At 41.0% G+C, this 21,004-nt stretch overlaps 1 protein-coding gene and 1 non-coding gene across 5 annotated transcripts in view; both read left to right on the top strand.

The window, feature by feature from the left end:
* Positions 1–21,004, top strand: part of INO80D (INO80 complex subunit D) — a 45,312-nt gene that overhangs the window by 15,026 nt on the left and 9,282 nt on the right. For all 4 annotated transcript variants that reach the window (XM_065562095.1, XM_065562096.1, XM_008172500.4 and 1 more), the window contains 3 exons: positions 4,349–5,097; positions 8,166–8,274; positions 19,157–19,381. In XM_065562095.1, the coding sequence (XP_065418167.1) occupies positions 4,349–5,097; positions 8,166–8,274; positions 19,157–19,381 (1,083 nt within the window). The remainder of the gene's footprint in view (positions 1–4,348; positions 5,098–8,165; positions 8,275–19,156; positions 19,382–21,004) is intronic.
* Positions 20,067–20,187, top strand: LOC112060173 (small nucleolar RNA SNORA57). The gene has a single exon (XR_002889487.1). It is a non-coding gene; the product is annotated as a small nucleolar RNA SNORA57 (small nucleolar RNA).

The following is a 21,004-nucleotide window of genomic DNA, read 5'->3' as shown; positions in this document are numbered from 1 at the left end:
AACCCCAAAAGTAAACAGAATATGACAAAAAAGAAAAGGACAGCTCTTCACTGACCTTGCATGTTATTAGCTGCCATTCGCTAACCTTTCACATTATTAATAGTGTTCCCACTGTGCCCTACATATAACTTCCTTTTCGGTTCCTAGCTCCCTCTCTTGTCTGACACAACAGTTGGATTGTGCTCTAAATTAACTTGCACTTCACCTGCCATTTCAGTTGAAGAGACTGATGAAGTGAGAAGAATGTTTATCAAAAGCTCTAGGGCAAATGCTCAGATGGCACAGTATGAATAATTTCAAGCCATGATTTGATAATCATTGACCATTCCTCTGCTAGTATCCAATAGAGACTGGAGATAAGTTTAAAAAAAAAATCATAATGGAAATTGTCAGATCAAATGATACATTGTCATTTCAGATGCAAGAACTAAGTGGGCCAAAGTCCCTGTTCAGCTTCTAATCATAGTTTTTATAAAACCTACAAAACTTAAGTGAAAGTTCCTAGGTCCCATGTGTCCCTATGTAATTTGATATTAATCTTTCAAGCGTGAAACCAATTCATTGTGTAAAATAAAATGTATCAAAATGTGTACAGCACACTATGATAACTTCTGGAGTGTGTTGTATTAGAATAATTAAACTGCATGACAAGCGTTGCATTACAGCATTTGAAAGTTGAGGATAGCAGGTGTGTGAAGAAGGGAATAAAACTTTAATCTCAAATGAGAGATGTTGGAATGAATATTTTCAAAGCCTGCGTCTCAGAATAGAGTTTGCAGTTTAGCAATAGGGTTTCGTGAGTTTCCAATAATAAGTTTGGAGCAGGCACAAAATGACAGTTCTTGGCTGATGTGGATATATCTATATCATAGGAGACTTACTTTTCACACTCAGTTCAGTATGGAGATATTTGCCATTTCTTCATCCTTTGCTTGCCACCTTTAATTTTCTATGCCAAGACTTTGTATTTCATCTGACATCAGACAAGCCACTTTCATTATACAGTTTGTTACATAATTGTGTAGGATCAGAAGTGAGCCATAGAACGCTTCGATAACTTTCATCTTCGTCCTATATAATTTGGAAGCTTATAAAAAAAACTTACAACAAAGGAGGGCAAAAGCACTCGCATGCAAAAAGCCTCAGATCTGATCAGGAGACGATAAACAAAATTATTTCCCGACCTCCAAGCAGAAAAATAGTTAATATTCCTTTAACTTATTAAATTCATTATTAACCATTCAAGTTCTTCAAATTAAATCTATTAGTACACGACTTCATCACCTCAATTAGAAGTCTATTCTGCCTATTCAAGCCTCTCTGTAAAATTACATGTTCCCTCTTAACTTTGAATTTGTCCCCTAATTCTGATTTGTCCAAGTACTGCAAATAGATAACGAAGTTCAATTTTATTATTTTAAATATGTTGCATTACACTTTATATAGATTAAACACTTATTTCATCTCTTAATTGTCTTCTTTCAAAATGAAATAAATCCACATTTGTTAGTCTCTTCTGATTTGTAAGTCCCTCCTTTCCATTTTTTCATCTTTCTTAACATACATGATACTCTTCAACTTAACTAGATCTTTCTTTAAATAAGATAATTGGAACTCCGCACTACTCCAAGACTTGTATACACTAGAAAGCAGAATGTGTTAGACATCAGGTGTAAACATAGCTCCCCTAATCCCTACACCCTTGAAGTGATTGTTCTGCTGGAAGCCAGTGGAGCTTAATATCCTTTGTACACTCCATGTTTGACTGTTAGCCCTAATAGGGATCAACCACATTCCCTTACAGTGTGTGTTGATCACAGTTCACCCTGCCTACACCAGAGTGACAGGTGTTTTTATCACTGATTTCGGGGTGGGGAGGAAGAAATGATCATATTTAACATTCAGTATAAAATACTTAGGGCTTCTGATTTTCAGTTTTAACTGATAAACATCAGTAAAACACTACCCATCAATAGAAATTGGTGTTTATCCAATAAACATTGGAAATGGTTACTTGTGTATATAAGGGCTAATCTACAAGGAGCAGTAATGTGGACTTCAGGAATATGATTTTAACTGCACTAATGTGTTGCACATTAATTGACCCCACTTTGGGATCCCGACCCACAGTTTGAAAATCGCTGATCAATAGTGTTAAATTTTGTCATGAGGTTTTGAAAATAAAGGTTTTGAAAATATTAAATCAATTGTTCCTCTCCACATAGACCAAAAATAATTTCTTTTTAAAATGCATACTGACTCATAGTTGTTAAATAGTACCTCCCCAAACATGTCTGTAAGCTATCAATAAATATCTCCAGTTTTTAATATAGATGTTAAATTTTCAAGCCCGTAATTTTCAGCCTCCTTCCTTGAATCTTTCTTTTAAAATATAAGAATTATGGTCCCCAATCCTGCAATTTGAAATAGGCAAACCTCCATTGGCATCAGAGACTCTACACTGGTGCAAAGAAATCATAGTTGCTATTTCTCAATCACCTGATGGATCTAGAGTATCTAGACAGCCTAGAATTAATTGTTTATCTGTTAGATCCCCTAATCTAGTATGTCATCTGTCGCTGTAGATCATCATTACCCCTAGTCCTTTAGTTTTAATACATCTGAGACAGACTATCAATGGTTTTAAAATAAAATTAACTAGAAAAGAGTTCATTTTATAGCAGCTTGAAATCCATATTTGTGCTATAATGTGTGTGTGTGTATATTTTCATTGCATTATATAAGCAATGCACAGTGATGCCAGGATAGAACACTTTTGCCTATATTAATATAGTTTTTTATCTGATTTACTCGGTTGCTCTTTATGATACGTACTTAACCATGGAAAATAACATACAGCTAAAGCCATTTATTTAGTTGCTTAATCATCAAACACAAATAGTGGCCCTTCTCAGCAAAGATCTCCAATTCAAGACTGGCCATGGAAAAAGCCTCTTGTAATTTGTCTCTCAGTCACAGAAGTGTATTAACTCTATCTTTTCAACGTACACCATACTAAAACCATGCAAATTCACTCTCCATGAAAGAACAGCCTGATAGCAGAGGTAGTAGTCTCTATTATAATTTTAAATATGGGATTTTAAAATGGTTCCATTTGACTGGCCCTTAATAGCTTTCTTCTTGTCAGTGCCCTTTAGTTTATATTCTAATGCAGTGGTTCTCAGACTTCCCCCCCCCCCCCCCCCGCCCCATGGACCACTTGAAAATTGCTGAGGATCTCGGCAGACCACTTAATGATCTTTCCAAATGTTGCTTATACTGTTCGCTAACTATTGCAAAGCGCTTTGGATAAAAATACTATATTAAAAAATAATAATAATAATTAACGTTTTTTTGTTCTAAAAATAAAAAGCACACAACTTATATTTTAATATCCGTATTCTTACCTTTCTAATGCAATGGATGTGCCCTCTCTCCCCCGCCGCGGCAGTCCCCAAGCTGGGGCTGGGAAGGAGAGGGGGGTCTCTCCCTCTCTCCCCCACCGCAGCAGCCACCGAGCTGGGGCTGGGAAGGAGAGGGGGGTCTCTCCCTCTCTCCCCCCACCGCAGCAGCCACCGAGCTGGGGCTGGGAAGGAGAGGGGTCTCTCCCCCCACCGCGGCAGCCCCTGAGCTGAGGTTGGGAAGGAGGTGGGTTTCTCCCCAGCAGCCACAGCCTGTAGCTGGGGAAAGTTGCCTCTTTCTCTGACCACCGCAGCCCTGCACGTCCCAAATGCCCCTCACCCCCTCTTCTCACCCCACTGCCCCCTCCCATCCACCCCCTATTCCCCCCAAGGCCACCACCTCACCTTACATGTGTGTCTTCTGCAGGATCCAGGCACCTAATTAGTGGAGCCATGCCTGCGCGGCTCCACCAATTAGGTGGGTGGCTCTTCAATCTCTGTGTGAGGCTGCCAAGGCACGGGGGAACTACCCACAGACCACCTGAATGGAACTCATGGACCACAGTTTGAGAACCTCTGTCCTAACGTATCATACAGTCCATTTGTCTTGTTCACCTTGCAATTTATTTTTATTTTTTTATTCTTTTTGAAAGGATAGGTATTTGGCTCTCATATGAATAACCTACTAAGACTTTTTAAAAATCCAAAAATGATAAATTCTCTCATGTGGAAGTTTTTATTTTACATTATGGATCTGGAACATGAGAAGTGATCGTAGAAACTCAGTAGTACACAAACATGAGTTAATAATCTAAATTTTTCAGTGGCAGGTCAGATGGTTTTTGTTGTTGTTGGGGTTTCCTGTTTGTGGTTTCATCTTTTTTGCTTTCTTAAGTGTGTTTGTTTAAAAGAAGAGAAAAAGGCACTTACTGTTTTCACTTTTGAAGGTACTGCAACAGCCACCTACAGGTACTTGGCTTTATACCTAAAAAGGAGAGGAAGAAAAAGAATGATCCAATAGAGGAAGTGAAGGTCAGGCACCAGATGGATGCTATGGCCTTCAGTCTGACAGTGCCCACACTGGCCTTGAAGATGTCCAATGGACTGGATGGGATGTCCCTCTCTCCACCAGGGGCTAGGCTTCCTCTCCACTACCTGGAAGCAGAATTAGAAGATCCCTTTGCTTTCAATGAGGAGGAGGATGACTTAAAGAAAGGGGCAACCGTGAGGAAAAAGTTGCAGAGCAAGTTGGCCCAAAATCGGCAGCGCCAGAGAGAAACGGAGATTTTAAAAGTTCACCAAGAGCACTTTAGCCCCCTTCCTGCACCTTTGCAGCAGCAGCCACTGCAGCAGCAGCACTCCCATCTGCCACCTTTATCAACTTCTTTAAAGCCTACAGGGCTACCGCAGGGCTTAGTCTGCAAGTCACCTCAACCTCAGAACACCAGCCTACCAATGCAGGGAGTGGCACCCACCACACACACTATAGCACAAGCAAGGCAGATGTCTAACAAGAGACCCCTGCCTCTCCTGCCACCCACCAGGGCTCCTGTCATGGACCCACCAAGGACTGATCGGGTCCTCATGAAAGCCACAGCCTTCTCTCCACACTCATCCTGCATGAGCCGGCTACAGAGACTGGTGAAACTGTGCACTCGAAAACAGCAGCTGGAAACTGATCTGTTTCCACATTTAGGTAGGTAGATAATTACGTACATCACTGCACTGTTTTTTCAGGTTGCTATGAGATTATATGCCTTTAAATTCATCAGGACATGCACTTATACCTTTCTGAAAGGGGGAAATATGTCAAGAGATGTATAGGCAGGTCACATCTGTTTTACAACTCTTTTTTATTCTTTATAACTTGTTAAAAAAATGCTAGTTAATGATTTTGAGAGGCCAAACTGGATATAACTCACTCTCAGGTGTGTGTGTGTGTGTATTTTTGTTTTCCATTTTCAAGTGAAGCAGTAAAGATGGTCCTGATTGTTCCTAGAGTGAGTATATAGACCAGGTTAGACCTAGAGCCTATGTTGTAAAACCCAAATATTAAACTAATGAAAAAAGGAGATTGTGGAATGAAAGTGCAGATACAATTTTGAGGCTTTAATTGTGCCTTCTGTGCACACCCAAAACACCAATTGACTTCATTGGGAATTTTAAGTGCAAACTGCTAAGATATGGGATCTGATTCAGTAAAAGAAAGACTAGTGGTGTATTCCACTAGAGAATGAGGATTCAGAATCTGATTATGGAAGTGCGGTTCTTCCATGATTTTGTGCAGAAGTTGTCCATTTTACCCATTAATAATATATACTATTATTAATTTATTAGTATGCAGACACTACAGTAATATGTTTTAATCATTGTATTAACTGCCTATATGTTAGGTTTGTTTTTAATTTAAATTGTGTTACTGACTTCTGCTTGTGGAAATAGGGCTTTTTGAAATTTTAAGAGGTATTTGAATATGGATAAGGTGGTGGCTTGTTGTCTCCATTGTAAATGGAGGTTGAGATACATACACCGCTAATGTTACCTTGCCTTTTAATTTAGCTTTAGATTATAGTTTACTTTTACAGGGGTCAGAAAGTGGGTAGTAAATAGGAAAAACAAGAACCAGAAATGCAATGCAATAGAAACAGCAAACCATTTGTATCTTTAAAAAAGTTTTTACTTCTAGTATGTCTGGGCAATTATTTAACTAGTCGCACACATCACAACCATCCGTAATTTTTGCTATTTCAATTAATTTTTTTAAATTTGCTATTAAGATCTGCCTTTTGGCACCTGTGGGACAATTTGGCTGTCTGTTGGGAAGCTAATGAGTATCCTACAGCATGTCTCTTAAGGATGTTGTTCTGAAAGAACTGTTTCATGATTCTCTGGATAATGCAGTTAATTTGAGGAATGAGGATACCAGGACCATCCCAAGTGTCAAGATTCCCAAATAGGATAGAAAGTCACCTGGCCTCATGAGCCGCATAAGAGTAGAATTCTATGTGTGATGCGTGTCACATTCTACAATAACACTTTCTATAAAAATAACTTTTCCTGTTGTACCTGGATTTAGGAAAATGTTTAATCAGATATATAAATACAAAATTGTGGAAATGTTATGCTATAATAAATATAAAAATGAAGATAAGATTATAGCATTTTATAACTGCTAATTAACATAATGCACTTAATTGTACATTAGCTGTGTGGGAGTAGATAAATACTTATTTGCAAGCTCACAGTATGGACTATTCTTAAAGACTTTTTTATCCTGGTGGAAAAACTTTTGGGATTTCTATATAAGAAGATATCTAGTACTAGAGTTGACAGGCACAAGATATGAATCTTACTTTCAGAATCTTTAAAAAGATACCCTTAATTTTTAGTAAAACTATGCAAACTGATGTTTGTATAAACAAAATGAGAAAAAAGGTCTAATGCTTCCCATTCCCCTTTCAGGAGTTAAAAAATTTAACAGCCCTACTTATATTAGTTTTTAATTTGTGCCAAAAAATTAATTACACTGCATCCATTGTGCCTGTGCCTTTATGGAATGTCAATTTAGCTAGTTTATTTTTCAAGTAAAATAAATTTAAGTGTAAATCTGTTTTTTATTTTTCAAGTTTCTTAGCGTTTACACTTGGGCCAAACTTGAATGTCTAAAAATAGGCACAAAAGTAACATTTTCAAAAGTACCTAAGTGACTTAAGAACCAGAATTTAGGCTTCCAAATCCCGGCTCTTAAATCAAAGTCCTGTGTCCTAAATCACGTAGGTGCTTTCGAAATTTTTACCCCAAATCTGTATTTAGGCTCCTGAATTAACACAGGGAAGCCTAAATACTGATTAGAGTGCTAGCCTCTAGACACCTGGTTTGGAAACTTGGCCCCCAAATCTTCTTGGATAAAATACAATAAGCTTTAAAAAAAAAAAAAAAAAAAAAATTAAATGGCCCTTAACACTCTGTCCCCAACTCCTGCTCTATATTTAGGGCCATATGTAAAAACACATGAGAGAAGAACAAAAAAATCAGCTGGTTTGGAAGGTAAACTGCGTTTTCCCATCCTGCTCTAAGGGATCAGCAGGGATAGGGTGGGGCCATGAAAAGATGCAGAAGATGAGAATCCATAGGAACCCTAGCTTGATCCTGCCCAGACATCTGGAGTGACTTCCCTCCATGGTCCTTCTTGGTCGCCCTTTTCAGCAAAGTCCCGCAGTGCTATGTAGGATGCTGTCCTGGGCTCCTTGGTAATGAGGGACACAAATCACAGAATGAAGTGATCCTGCTCCAAAAATCATTAATTAATCTGGTATTCTTAAACTGTGTAGCAGAATTAGTTATTGGACTGTCAGCTCTTCATGGTAGGGACTTCCTCTTTATCTTTGTAAAAAATCTAACCTTGAGCACAACAGAGATAATATTTGTCTTTACAGAAGACTGATGGTAGTTTTGGTTTTTAATAAATATATTTATGGACAAAGAAGGCCAATAAAGAGATAAAAGGGCTAAAACTGGTCATTGAAAAATGCAGTTACATGCTGTTTGTACACTGTAATGAAGCTGCTATCATAACTGTCCGTAGGTTATTGAGAAAATTTACATGATGAATCAGATATAATGCATACTCACTACTACGCTATGTACGACATAGAATAGGCAGAGGCCATTGATAGTGGTTATTGCCACAGGTTATTCACAGATATTTGAGGATTACAGTCTCTCTTCATCCAGCCTTCATGTTTCCAATTCTCCCCAATTCAGGGCTGGACTGGTCTGAAGACAGTGGAGAAGAGTTGGAGGATTCAGAGCAAACTTCACCATACCAGGTTGCATGGTCTATACGGGAAACTCTCAGATATGAAAGACATGAGTAAGTATCCTTTTTTTTTTTATTATTCGTATTGGCCCCAATTCAGCAAAGCAGTTAAACATGGGCTTTACTTTAAGCAAAGTTAGTGGGGCTTAAGTGCTTTGCTGAATCAAGACCTTTTATTATAAAGCAGTACCAGGTCAACATGTTGTTAAGCTCTATCCAGAAGCTCTGCCCCAGATACCAGAAATGAGATCGGGAATCACCGTAACAGACTGAGAGTAGACTTCTAAATTCCATTTTATATTTGATGAGAACATAAATCTGATCTCTTCTCTGGAAGAGAATAATTTAAAAAAACTATTGTACAAAGAGAATAGAGTAACTCTTAGTAGATAAAATGGGAGCATGAATTTTTAAACCTTATTGTAGCAGCCCTGCATAGTATTTTTCAAAATCTTTTGTTGTTTCTGTCTTTTGAAAATTGTACTAATCAATAATTTCGTCACTGAATTGTTCTTTTGCTTCTGGAGACACTGGGTTCACTTTTGGTCTTGAGTTTGGTCTTTATCATAATCCTGCTAAAAGATCAAATGTTATTTTCAGGCGATGTCCAGGACTAGAATGCAAGTTATTTTAACTAGGGCTAAGATTCTGCAAAGATTGTTTTTTCCCCCCTTCCCCGTGAGGATTGTTTCAGTACATTTATTTGTAAGAGCTACAATTCTCAGTCCCACAGAACCAGCAGTCTGCTGCTGAAACAGGGCAGGGATAAAGGCCTAGATTCAGAAAAGCACCTAAGCATGTGCTTAAATCCCACTTAATGGGATTTAAGCACATGCTTAGGTGCTTTTTGAATAAGGATGACTTTCTGTATTGGGGCCAAAATCAGGACTTATCTTTTCTGTTTTTACTACCTTTTAGTAATATTTTTGTTAATAAATTAATTTGTTTGTGATACAGTAGGGAGGAATATGGGATTGATAGTTTGTATAACTCTTCTTTTCATTGGTAATTGAGAAGTGGTATTAAGCCTTCATTGACTAACCAGTAACCTCAGGTTCTAAGTTTTAATTATAAACTGGCAGTATGTTTGTATTGCTGGTGCAGAACGGCTTAAAATGTTGTGCAAATATTTTTAATCCATGACTGTGCAGTCTCACAACAGGATATGATCATATGTGTCTCTATGTTAATGTCATTCTAGGACACAGGGAGCAAAGTATACCATTCAGAGTATTCTAATTAAATTGAGATAATGTAGAAGAAAGGAGTTTGAGGCATATTAATCACAAAATGAAATCACAGCCTTGTTAAGTTTTGTTATAGCTTCTATAGTATGGTTCAGTTTCAGTACAGAACCAGATATTTTCTTTGTGTCTAAAACCATTGCACCTTCTTCCAAAAAACACGGATGGGTGTGGCGGTAATACTTCAGTGCCCTTGCAAATGTGATTTTTAAAACTGCAAAACTGAACTGCTAGGACACCAGCTTGCAGAAAAACATACCAATTTGTAAAAGCATCTTCATGGTGAACTGCAAAGAGGCGATCAAAATTGAGAGAAGGCCAGAAATGTATGGTGAATACCCTCACCAAGCCAAACTTTGGTGATAATCAGCAGACCAAAAACATCCCTGTAACATTCCTTTTCCCCAATTAAAAAAAAAAAATGTTTTTTTAAGCTGGCATGAAAGTCAGTTGCTCTTTTGGGATCACTAGGCAGAAAAACAGTGAGCTTTCATAGAAGTTGCAAATATTTTTAAAATAAAGCTAAATTAAAGCTTTTTTTTTTTTTTTTTCCTCCGGGTATTCCTCACAGCCTGGCTATTAGGGAACATAACATTAGGTAGCAAATGGAAAACTATAGTCAGAATGGAAGTATGTCTAGTTCATCTTTTAAACCAAATATAACTTTCAAAAAAGGCCATGTGTCCGATCAAATAACTCTTCCTATGGCTATAGTCTTCCCCCTCCTGGACATTTGATTGTAATGTTACATCCCAATTTCTTTTTCAGCTTTTAAGGGGGTTGTGCATTAGCTTCCTAGTCTTTGGTTTGTTTTTTGTTTGGTGGTGGTTTTTTACTTTCGTTGTATCCTCCGTGTTCTTTTCACATGTTGATCAAAAGTATGAACGTTAATTGACATTTTCTATTTCATTTAACATTGTGCACTTCACTTAAAACGCCCTCTTCATTGACCATAACTGATAAATTATTGTACAGCACTTGCAACTCTTACGCTTCTATTAATCTGCCTACTTCTACTCTTCAGCACTTCTTTCTAATTTTGTTTATGGATAAACGTTGACACATTTGCTTGTTTCCAATCTTTCAAAATTGTATTTCTATTTGTCAAGCTTCAGTAAAGATTATTAACTAAACATCTATTCCTTGTTCTACTTTGACATTCTGCACTATGTTCTCTGTTTCTGAAGATATATTAATTTAAACTGTTCCATGGATGAGTTTGGTTAGTTAAAGTGACCTTGCCTTACTAATTTAATAGCTACTCAAATTGATAGCAAGCTAACCAAAGGCAGCTAGCACCTTGTTGTTTTACTTTCCTGTGAATTTTGGGTTGATTTTAATGGCAAACTGAATCTTTTCCTAAAACTTAAGTTCTAAAATCAGGTATCAAAATCTGAGGATTGGCTTTTTAAAATTAATGCTGTATTTAACAATAAACGTAGTAAAACTTAACTCATTCCATCTTTGACCGGATCAATTGTGATGGATAGAATCTCCTATTGATTCCTATGGGATGGCATTCTGCTTTGAACAGTGTTCTTAGGAAAGCTTCAACTCTTATCTGAATTTTTTATTTGTAGTGAATGTATTCCTGTTTTAAATTAACTTGTTTTGGTTTCGTAGACAGATACTGTGCACGATCCTTCACCTCCCCTTTGGCTTGTGTCCCAATTGCTATAGGGCAGGAAGTTAGTGGAGCTGGATGGCAGGGAAATCTTTATTCCTACTCAGACCTCACTGAAAATAACAATGGAAATGCTCCTCAAGTAAGAAGGAGTAACAGGGTACACTATGCTGCCAAAAAAAATACCAAACAAAAAAAAATTCAACAACATGGCAATGAGTCTCTCAGCCTGGGTTAACTGACTTGGGCTCACAGGGCTTGCGCTAAAAAGAGGGGGGAAAACAGCAGTGCAGACAAACACAGTGGGGCTCTGAGACCCTCCTCCCTGGCTGGGTTTCATAGCCTGGGTTCCAGCCCCATAGCACAAGCCCCGTGAGCCTGAGATAGTTGACATGGGCTCTGAGATTCGCTGCCCAGGTCTCTTTTTCTTTTCTTTTTTCTCCCCCCATCTCTCCTGTGTAGATGTACCCATAGAAGCAAGTGATTGACTTTGAGTGCAATTCTGCATTCACCAGGTTGGCTTGTTTTCAGTACTTCTCTTTGAGGGAAATTTTTCCTCCGTAGTGTTCAATTAGACTTTTCAGTGATGGTATGGCTCAACATTCAGCGATCATGATATTGGCTTAAAATTAATGAGATTTTAAAAATAATATAGTTGGAGTTTGCTTTCTGGTTTTTCTAATCTGTAGGGTCACATTCTGAAGCTTAAAGAACAAGGAGTACTTGTGGTACCTTAGAGACTAACATTTATTTGGGCATAAGCTTGTGTGTAAAACATAATAGGATAGGATATCTCCATTAATTATCTCCTAGAACTGGAAGGGACCTTGAAAGGTCATCGAGTCCAGCCCCCTGCCTTCACTAGCAGGACCAAGTACTGATTTTGCCCCAGATCCCTAAGTGACTCCCTCAAGGATTGAACTCACAACCCTGGGTTTAGTAGGCTAATGCTCAAACCACTGAGCTATACACATGGGGGCCATACACTTACTTTATTATTATTAAAATGAAAGTTGAGATTCTGGTGTATTCACAGGACTTCAGGTCTAGGGTCTTGAAGAAAAACACCAAATATTGCAAGATTATGTTAAAATCCTGAGAGTTAGCAACACTAGAGTTAAAGTCAAGAGTAACTGACTTGCTGGGAAACCTGTTCCAGCCCAGGAAAATTCTTCATCAGAACACTGGTTCCTGGGGGAGGTGAGACATGAACAGTCCTTATCTTCATCTATAACTAAGTGGTCCCTGCTTGCAACTCCATTGCCCTCCCCGAAGCTACACCATGGATGATTTGACCTTGGCCCTCATCTGCTTGTAAAGAAAAACAAGCTTATTTAAAACAAAATCCAGATTTGAACAACTTTGTTGGCAATGTATATATTGAAGTTTGTCTAAAATGGTCAGAATAGACTGTTTTTGCCACTGAAAGCAATGGGAAGTAATTTTTCTCCATCATAGCTATCAGTTCACAATAGGGTTACCATATTTAGTGCCTCCAAAAGGAGGACACTTTAAAGGGGCCCCAGCCCCAGCCCCGCCCCAACCCCGCCCCCTCCCCAAAGTCTCCGCCCCCTCCCCTGCTTCCCGCGAACATTTGAGTCGCGGGAAGCCTGAAGCAGGTAAGGGTGTGTGTGTGTGTGAGGGGGTGTGTGTGTGGGGGGGGGGGAGGCGCGGCCCACCCCCGGCACCGCAGGTCCCCAGCCCGTCCCCCGAGCCCCCGGCCCGGCCCGGCACCGCCGGCCGAGCTCCCGGCCCGGCACCCGGCCCCCCCGAGCACCGCCGGCACCCGGCCCGGCACCCGAGCCGCCGGCCGAGCCCCCCGGCCCGGTCCGGCACCGGGCCCCCCCAGCACCGCCGGCCGAGCCCCCGGCCCGGCACCCGGCACCCGAGCCGCCGGCTGAGCCGCCCGGCCCCGGGCCCCCCCCCCCCGGCACCGCAGGCCGAGCCGCCCGGCCCCGGGCCCCCCCCCCCGGCACCGCAGGCCGAGCCGCCCGGCCCCGGGCCCCCCCCGAGCACCGCCGGCCGAGCCCCCCCGGCCCGGCACCCGGCACCCGAGCCGCCGGCCGAGCCGCCCGGCCCCGGGCCCCCCCCGAGCACCGCCGGCCGAGCCCCCGGCCCGGCACCCGAGCCGCCGGCCGAGCCGCCCGGCCCCGGGCCCCCCCGAGCACCGCTGGCCGAGCCCCCGGCCCGGCACCGCCGGCCAGGCCCCCGAGCCCCCGGCCAGATGTCCGATTTTCCCGGACATGTCCGGCTTTTTGGGATTTCCCCCCGGACAGGGATTTGGAGTCCAAAAAGCCGGACATGTCCGGGAAAATCCGGACGTATGGTAACCCTAGTTCACAAGGAAGATAGTAGCCTTCAAAAGTGAGCCTACAGCCATCAGCGCCGCAGAAATGTTGAAACTACCAAAGCGTGTACAGTTGCAACCACTGCCATAGCACCCACGGGTGTCAGGATGTGGTGCTGCAGGGGACTTTGCCTCTAGAACCCCTATTGGCCACTTCCTTGGTCCTGCGTTGGTCAGTCTCTCTCACTGGATCTTCCATGGCCTGGTCTTCCAGTCAGTCATCTTAGCAGAAGCCTTCTTCTGGGGTAACAAAAATCCAACTGTGAATCCAAGTGAATCCAAACTAATCATTCTCCTGCCCCTCTTTGCTACGTTGAAGTCCTCTGCTCTTTATTGGTATGTGTGGGCCTTGCAGAGTTTCTCCTATGCTGCTGCTTTGCAGCAAGTTTCCCCCACTGCTTCTCATCCCCAGGGACTCTGGCATCTTACCTTGGGGATCTTCCTGCTCCTTTTAGGTCCTGACTCAGCCCCGCAGGGCCTGTCCTGTTCACCAGTGGGTCTCCTCCAGCCTGACTTTATCAGGCCCTTCCCAGAGTGAGGGAACTTCTCTTGCTCCTCTCTCCTGGGTCTCCTGACTAAGTTCACAGCTCTGTTTCAGTAGTCCTCTCTCTGATTCCACCACATCAGGGATCAGGAATTATAATTAAGTCTCTATCATACTCATCAGGGGGGTAACTGTCTGGTCACAGGCAAGGCTGAGCCTGCCTTACCGTAAAGGGCCAGCCAGCCTCTGACACCAAGGTACTTCCTTGGAATTTAAAAAACAGAACAAACAAATTAGATGATTAGTGTTCGTCCTAACACCAGTCCCTCTGGCGTACTGCATGGCAATAATATATAATAAAACCCACCAAATAAATACAGCCTCTACCACTTTAAAAAAAGAGGTACTAGAAATGACAGAAGGAAGAGTGGAAAGATTCTAAAGATTCTTTCCTTTAATGTTCAAAAGAACTACACTGGAGTGATTTTATTTATATATTTAACAGCGATGTTTTGCTAGCCTGTACCACAGTCCAGATCTCCTCCTGAGGGAAGAGCAGGGTTCTTGGTTACTCTGTAGTAAAGAACAACAGTACAAAGGGTGGTTCCTTTGTCTGTTACTTCCAATAGCAGGATGACTTTTTCCAATTTAAAATACTTTATACTTTCACTTCCATTGTAGTGTGGTGGCTTTGCAAATAATTCACAAGAGGTCACTACACTGAGCTAGTCAATGGTAAACCCTGTAGAGAAAGTCACCTTTGTCCTGTCTGTTTCTTCATGCTACTTGGCATGCCCTGTTCTCTCCCCTGCCAAATTTTACCCCCACATAAGAGTCTTCATTAAAACCCTCCTCAGAAGATGCAATAGCAATTAGCAAAGAGCTTCAGTTGGCAAAGTATTGCTGCATATGGAGAGAATGCAGTTAGGCCTAGGTCGTCTTTTGCAGATATGACGGTGGTAATGCTGGGATTATTAGTTTTTCCTGCTCATTTTATTCTGAATGCTGCCTCATGAAAGAGAGAACCGTCTTAAGGACTCCTCCCAACTCCACATTTCTTGTTTCTCACCAATAAAGGGTCCACAGTTTGAGAACCACTGGGTTATGGCATATGCATCAATTTCACGTCTAATCTCAAGTCAGGAACTTTTCATTGGCTTGAAGAGAAGCTGTTTATCACAGCACTTTAAAAACAGAGGACATTCTGTATGTTGGATTACTGAGTATTGGCTCTCCTAAAATCAGAGAGCTCCCTCTAAACTAGTTTGGATACCTTTTCCAGCAGTCTGACCATTTTTTACACTAGGGACTCTCCGAGGCTCCCTTCATTGACTTTAGCAGTACTGGATTTGTGGACACCACCTGTTTGCTCTTCCTTTCTATAGGGTAGTGCCCTTTTCATTTTTCGTGGCAGACAGTCAAAATTTATTCCTTCAGTGTTAAACACATCTGAATTGTACATGCCATTGAACATGCCTGTAATGGCGTGGCACCCATCTCTTGTGAGCATCCCCTTTTGGTCAGGTGTGGCCGTGATCTTTAAACCAATCTCGGCCCTGGTATCGGGCCATACCCCCAGGGCGTCCTCCCTGGAGGCAATGGTTCCAGCTGGGCCTACTGACAGTTCAGCCCTCTTCTGGGGGTTTACTACTGTCCAATTGTAGGCCCTTCCCCACTAGCCTATGGGGGTGGGGGGGGACGGGGCCGCCCACTACTCCAAGTCCCAGACCAGGGACCCTAAGAATAGCAGCCACACACCACTGTGTCTCATTAGCAAAACTGCCTTCAGTTCCTTGGGCAACTTCCCTGCACCCCCAGCCTTCACCAACGCCTTAGCCTTAGCTCAGGGCTCTTCTGTGTTCAGGTCCAGGAGCGCTTCCTCGCTCCCCCAATCCCTACTAGCACTGAGCTGTCCTTTGTGCTACAGTTCCCTCTGGCCAGCCAGGAACTCTGTCTTTATTCCTCTAGCTCCAGCAAGGAACTGCCTGTCTCTGGTGCTGCAGCTCCTTTTTATAGGAGCCTCCTAGGCCCTGATTGGCTGCTCCCTGCAGCCTCCCTGATTGGCTGCTTTCCTTGCAGCCACTCTAGCCTGCTTGGAGGACCTCTCCATTGCTCCTTTCCTGGGACGCGTATGGCAAGGGCCTCCGGGCCTAGTTCACCCCGTCACAGTTTCACTTATTTAAGAAAGGTGGCATGTTAGGTTGTTTATTGAAAGACTTCCATGCAGTTTCAGCAATACTTTAAAAGTGAAATGCCAGACTTTAAATCCTGGTTCATAGTACTCTGTTACACATGCTTAATGAGAATAAATCAAATGTAATTTGGTTAAACAACTCAGCATAGAAGGGTGAAAATAAAATGTGTTTTTGAAATTTTGACACAAAAAACGGTAGATGTGACTCTGCTATTTTAAAGTCTCTCGGGATGTATAAATATGTTTTGGCTAGTCTTGCTTGGAAGTGAAAGTCCTAAGTATTATTTAAAACTTGGTTTCTCCCAGAAAATACTAGAGCCACTTCTGCAGTACTTTCTGGGCCTCTGTGTGCCTCTTAACTTGTGATTTTCAGAATTATCTCATAACTCATCAGTCAAAAGGAGTTATACATGTTTTGACCTTTCTACATTCAGCTCAATGGGAGGTGAGTCAAAGTTTTATTATAATTGTAAAGACATTCTCTGAAAGGTGGCCACTCAAATCAGAAAGCAAAACCTTTTCAAAACCACTTTCACTTTCTAACGCAGACTGTTTCCTTTCTCTAATGATAATGCTCAGTTGCGAATAATTTTATTTTAAGTAATATAAATATTAGGCGCTTATAAGTATATGTGTGTATTACATATTTTTGTGTTGACTGCCTCATAGAAGGAGAGGCTACTCACTCCCACCCATCTTCCTTCCCCATGCTTGTTGTTTAAAATAGAAAGAAAGAGAAAATAATTAAAAAGCCATGCAATTCTGTATATTGATCAAATTGATATTTTAACCCATTCATTGCATTCTTATTTTTGTTATAATCATTATCTAAATATACACCTCTACCTCGATATAATGCTGTCCTCGAGAGCCAAAAAATCTTACCGCGTTATAGGTGAAACCGTGTTATATTGAACTTGCTTTGATCCATTGGAGTGCGCAGCCCCACCCCCCTGGAGCACTGCTTTACCGCATTATATTCGAATTCGTGTTATATCGGGTCACATTATATCGAGGTAGTGGTGTATTAAGGGATACTGTTCATTATATTAACTGATAATATTTTCCATTTATTAATTAGCAGTGGATATATTTGGTTAAGTTTTTGTAATGGCTGTTTCTTGAGAATAATATGTATTGCATTTAATAGTTAAAGTGTATAACCTGGTCAGTTTATCTCATAAAAATATATAGGTAGATTTGTATTTCTGTTATGATCGTGCTTCCTCACTGGATTTTTATGGGCTTTTCTGATGGGTATTAAGTAGGCCTTCCCAAACAGAGAGGAACTGTTACATCTAAACTGAGAATGTTTGGCACAAGTTTTTCCGTGAAAGAAATTAAATTTGAATCCCCTTCTCTTAGAGGAGCACCTACCACCCTGACATTTCTGGATCTTCTTTTATTTAATAAATATTGCAGTTGATGGTCAGCATCCAGGCTGTCATTAACTAGTTTTGCAATATGCTTTGTTGTTCAGAGATTTGGATTTCAATGTATTTGATTTTGCTGATCAAGCTCTGCACTTTGTACCTTCGTTTTTAACTTCTTTGCTTTAGGTTTGGTATGTTTAGCAAAAATTGCCACGTTTTATTTTCTCCAGAGAAGACTGAACAGAGAGTCTTATTTGAAATAAATTCACTCCAGTGCTCCTTGGTCATAAACCTTGTTTTGCTGAGTGTTATCAGGGTGAAGCTGACTGCTTGGTACCATGAGAGATCCTAGATTTTAAAAAGTCCCAGTGATGACTTTTATTACTTCTACCGAGCATGTTTGGCAGATTTGGGTATTTTTATGGTGTGTGTGCTTTGCCATTTAGAAAAAGAAAATAAAAGGAGAAAAACCTTCCTGAGTAAATGGGGATTGACTGATTGGGTGCTCCCAGTTCATGCTTCTACTCAGTTTCTTGCATAGGCTTACCCAGATCCCTCTCTCACTACCCTGTAGTAAACTCTGCTTTCTAACTAAGTACGTAATGCATAACTGTGTGTTTTGTGTGTGATTTTAACTGTATCTCATCATAACAGCACATAACAGGGAAGTCATCTATGGTCTTTAATATTAGTGTCTTAGTTTTACTACTTAAAAAATTGCCCAATGTACTAAAGACAAAGGGAAAATATTCACCTCTGATACAGGTGGGTGCATCTACATGGACTTTGGAGTTATTCTGATTCACCAGGGGTGAAATGCTGGCTGGACTGAAGTCAATGGGAATTTTGCCCCTGCAGTCAGTGAGGCCAGGATTTCACTCCAGAGCTACGTAAGACCATAAGCTCGAAAGATTGTCTCTTTCACCAACAGAAGTTGGTCCAATAAAAGATAATACCTCACCCCCTTTTCTCTCTAATATTCTGGGACCAACACAACTACAGTAACACTGCGAACAAAATAAGTGCCTGTCAATTTGGGTAGTAAATATCAGAGGCCAGATTCTAATCGTATTTGTAGCAATGTAAAACTGAAGTAACTTCATTAAAGTCCCTGGAATTTCATTGGTGTAAACCCAGGGCAGGTTAGAGCAGAACTTGGAGCCAGCTTTCTGGGGAAATAGGAGAAAAAAGTTCACACAGTAAAATCATCCATGAAGAAAGGTCAGCTGTCTGGTACCGTGTTCTTAGAATTCAACCATGCTTCTCTCTGGCATGACCTTTCTTCCATCAATTTCAACTGAGTGTTTTCTCCTTTCCATAATTGCAGCTTAAATCAAGCTGTAACTTCATTTGCTGAGACATTTACAGTAAATAAAGGTTAACAATATTCTTTTAAACAGCAAGTTCCAGACACTTAGATGTGTCAGACTCAAAGATAAATTGATGTAATCTCTAATATTGACATACCAAGAAGATTAAATACCTTTAAAATTTAAAAGGATTCCCACAGTTTGAATTGGTTGAGTTTCTCTTAGGGAACATATCCCTGGCTATTTTTAGCCTTTAGCTAAGTGTGGAATTAGAAGAAAGATGCTTGTTGAATAATTTTGAGAGAGTTATAAATTTAGTTCTCTTTGAAAAAGACCATCTGTTTTGTGTTTTCTTCACAGGTCAGATGATGATGATGCAGATAGCAGGAGTTCCAGGGTGACCCAACTTTGCACTTACTTTCAGCAGAAATATAAGCACCTCTGCCGCCTGGAGCGGGCAGAATCTCGTCAGAAGAAATGCCGGCATACGCTCCGGAAAGCTTTGCTGCATGCGGCCAGCAGAGAGCCGGAATGTGCTGGGCAACTGATACAGGAACTCCGAAGAGCTACATGCACTTGGACCAGGTTAGAGCTCATACACTCCAACCTGCCTGCAGTCATAGGCAAGGCTGGGTGAGAATCAGTAGTGAAACAAGCAGGCTAAGTTGAAATGTTGAACTTTCAACCTAATATCCACATGGATCCTGTACGTGGAAGGCAAAATAATAGGGACATTATTATCCTGTCATTACTAATCTTATCTGTAGAGTACAGTAAATTAAAGCACGGTTTATTTCTTAAAAGGTCAGGCATTTTTTAGCTGTGCAGCGTAGAAGATGGATAATTTGTTCAGCAACACACGCCCATGATTTTAATTCCTTAGGATAAAATCATGGTCCCAGTGAAGTCAACGGCAAAATTCTAATTGACTTCATTAGGGTCAGGATTTCACCCGGAGTATTTTAGCTTCTGATTTGTTACTGATTCTGTCATTGTAACTGATCACCCACCCACATGTCTTGGGTTTTTAGTTAAATGCTTTACAGAAACTTATGGTCTGCTCTGCAGATTCCCTCAACAGTTCAGACTCTTTTTTTAAAAAAAAAAGTGTGTTCCCTTTACCTCTTTCTAGCACATCATCAGAAGCTCTCCTAATTGATTAGATTTGGCTCAATCTAACATTGAATGAGATTCAACAGTGAAACAAATATCCTCTAACAACTCTGAAGGTTACTTTCTGTGGGATTTCCTTTTAGATAATGTCAACATCCCTCCAGTTCTTGTCTTGCATGGAGTTGCTTTGTATAGAATATTTGTGCAAATCCTGGTGTTATGTCTTAGGTATCAGCAGCTTCCCTCTTCTGGTTCTATCCTCACTCACCAAGGCATGTGGCTCTGGGGGACTCTGAAGAGAAGTGTGTGGTGGGGGGGGGGCGGGGGGGGGGAGAGGCAGGTGGCAGGAGTAGGCTTAAAGCAGCATCTACCCTCTTCACACAGAGCACTCTGCATGGGGGTTCTCTTAGCTCCTCTGGGGGATAAGGAAGGACTAAGGACTCTGCTTTATGGTGAGGGATATATTGAGGCTGGAAGAAAAGGCTCCCATTTTGTAAGGATAGCTCAGAACCTCCATTTTGTTAAATGGTTTCTAATTGAACTTTTAAAAATAAATACATAAATAAATGTGTTCAAACTTAAACTACGTTATAAACCTTGCCAGAATTATTAGGCTAATTCAATGCAATTTGGTCAGATTATTTGGTAACCTAAGTAAAGTCTACTCTGTAGCACATAGATTAGTTGTGTAATTAGAAGTGAATGAAAAATTAAATCGGGGGTAGTCTAGCAAAATAATAGAGCGCTATAGTCACTGCTCCAATTTCATAAAATGTAGGAACTGAATTGAGTTTGCGACTCCAAATATTTCATGTTGGCCATAGGGGAGGATAATATTTACTAAAATTATTTTGCCCAGCCTTGTGATCTAGTTTAAAACAGTTGATGAAGCCCTAAGGGTAATAGCCAGAATGTCTGCAAAGAACCTTCAATCAGCGTTGAGAATAATATGCATACAAGTGAAATTCACCTCATGCAAAGGGCCAGTCCTATTTTGAGGTCTTACATAGGACTTCTGCATTGCCTAGGCCTTGTGCAAGCCTTCTGCATGTGAGGTGAATTTCAGTGAGAATGCAACTCTGGGTTCTATCATTT

Source organism: Chrysemys picta, chromosome 11 (assembly GCF_011386835.1).
Source record: "Chrysemys picta bellii isolate R12L10 chromosome 11, ASM1138683v2, whole genome shotgun sequence".
Classification (NCBI taxonomy): Eukaryota; Metazoa; Chordata; order Testudines; family Emydidae; genus Chrysemys; species Chrysemys picta.
The sequence above is the reverse complement of the archived record's forward strand: the minus strand, read 5'-3'. Positions and strand labels throughout refer to the sequence as shown.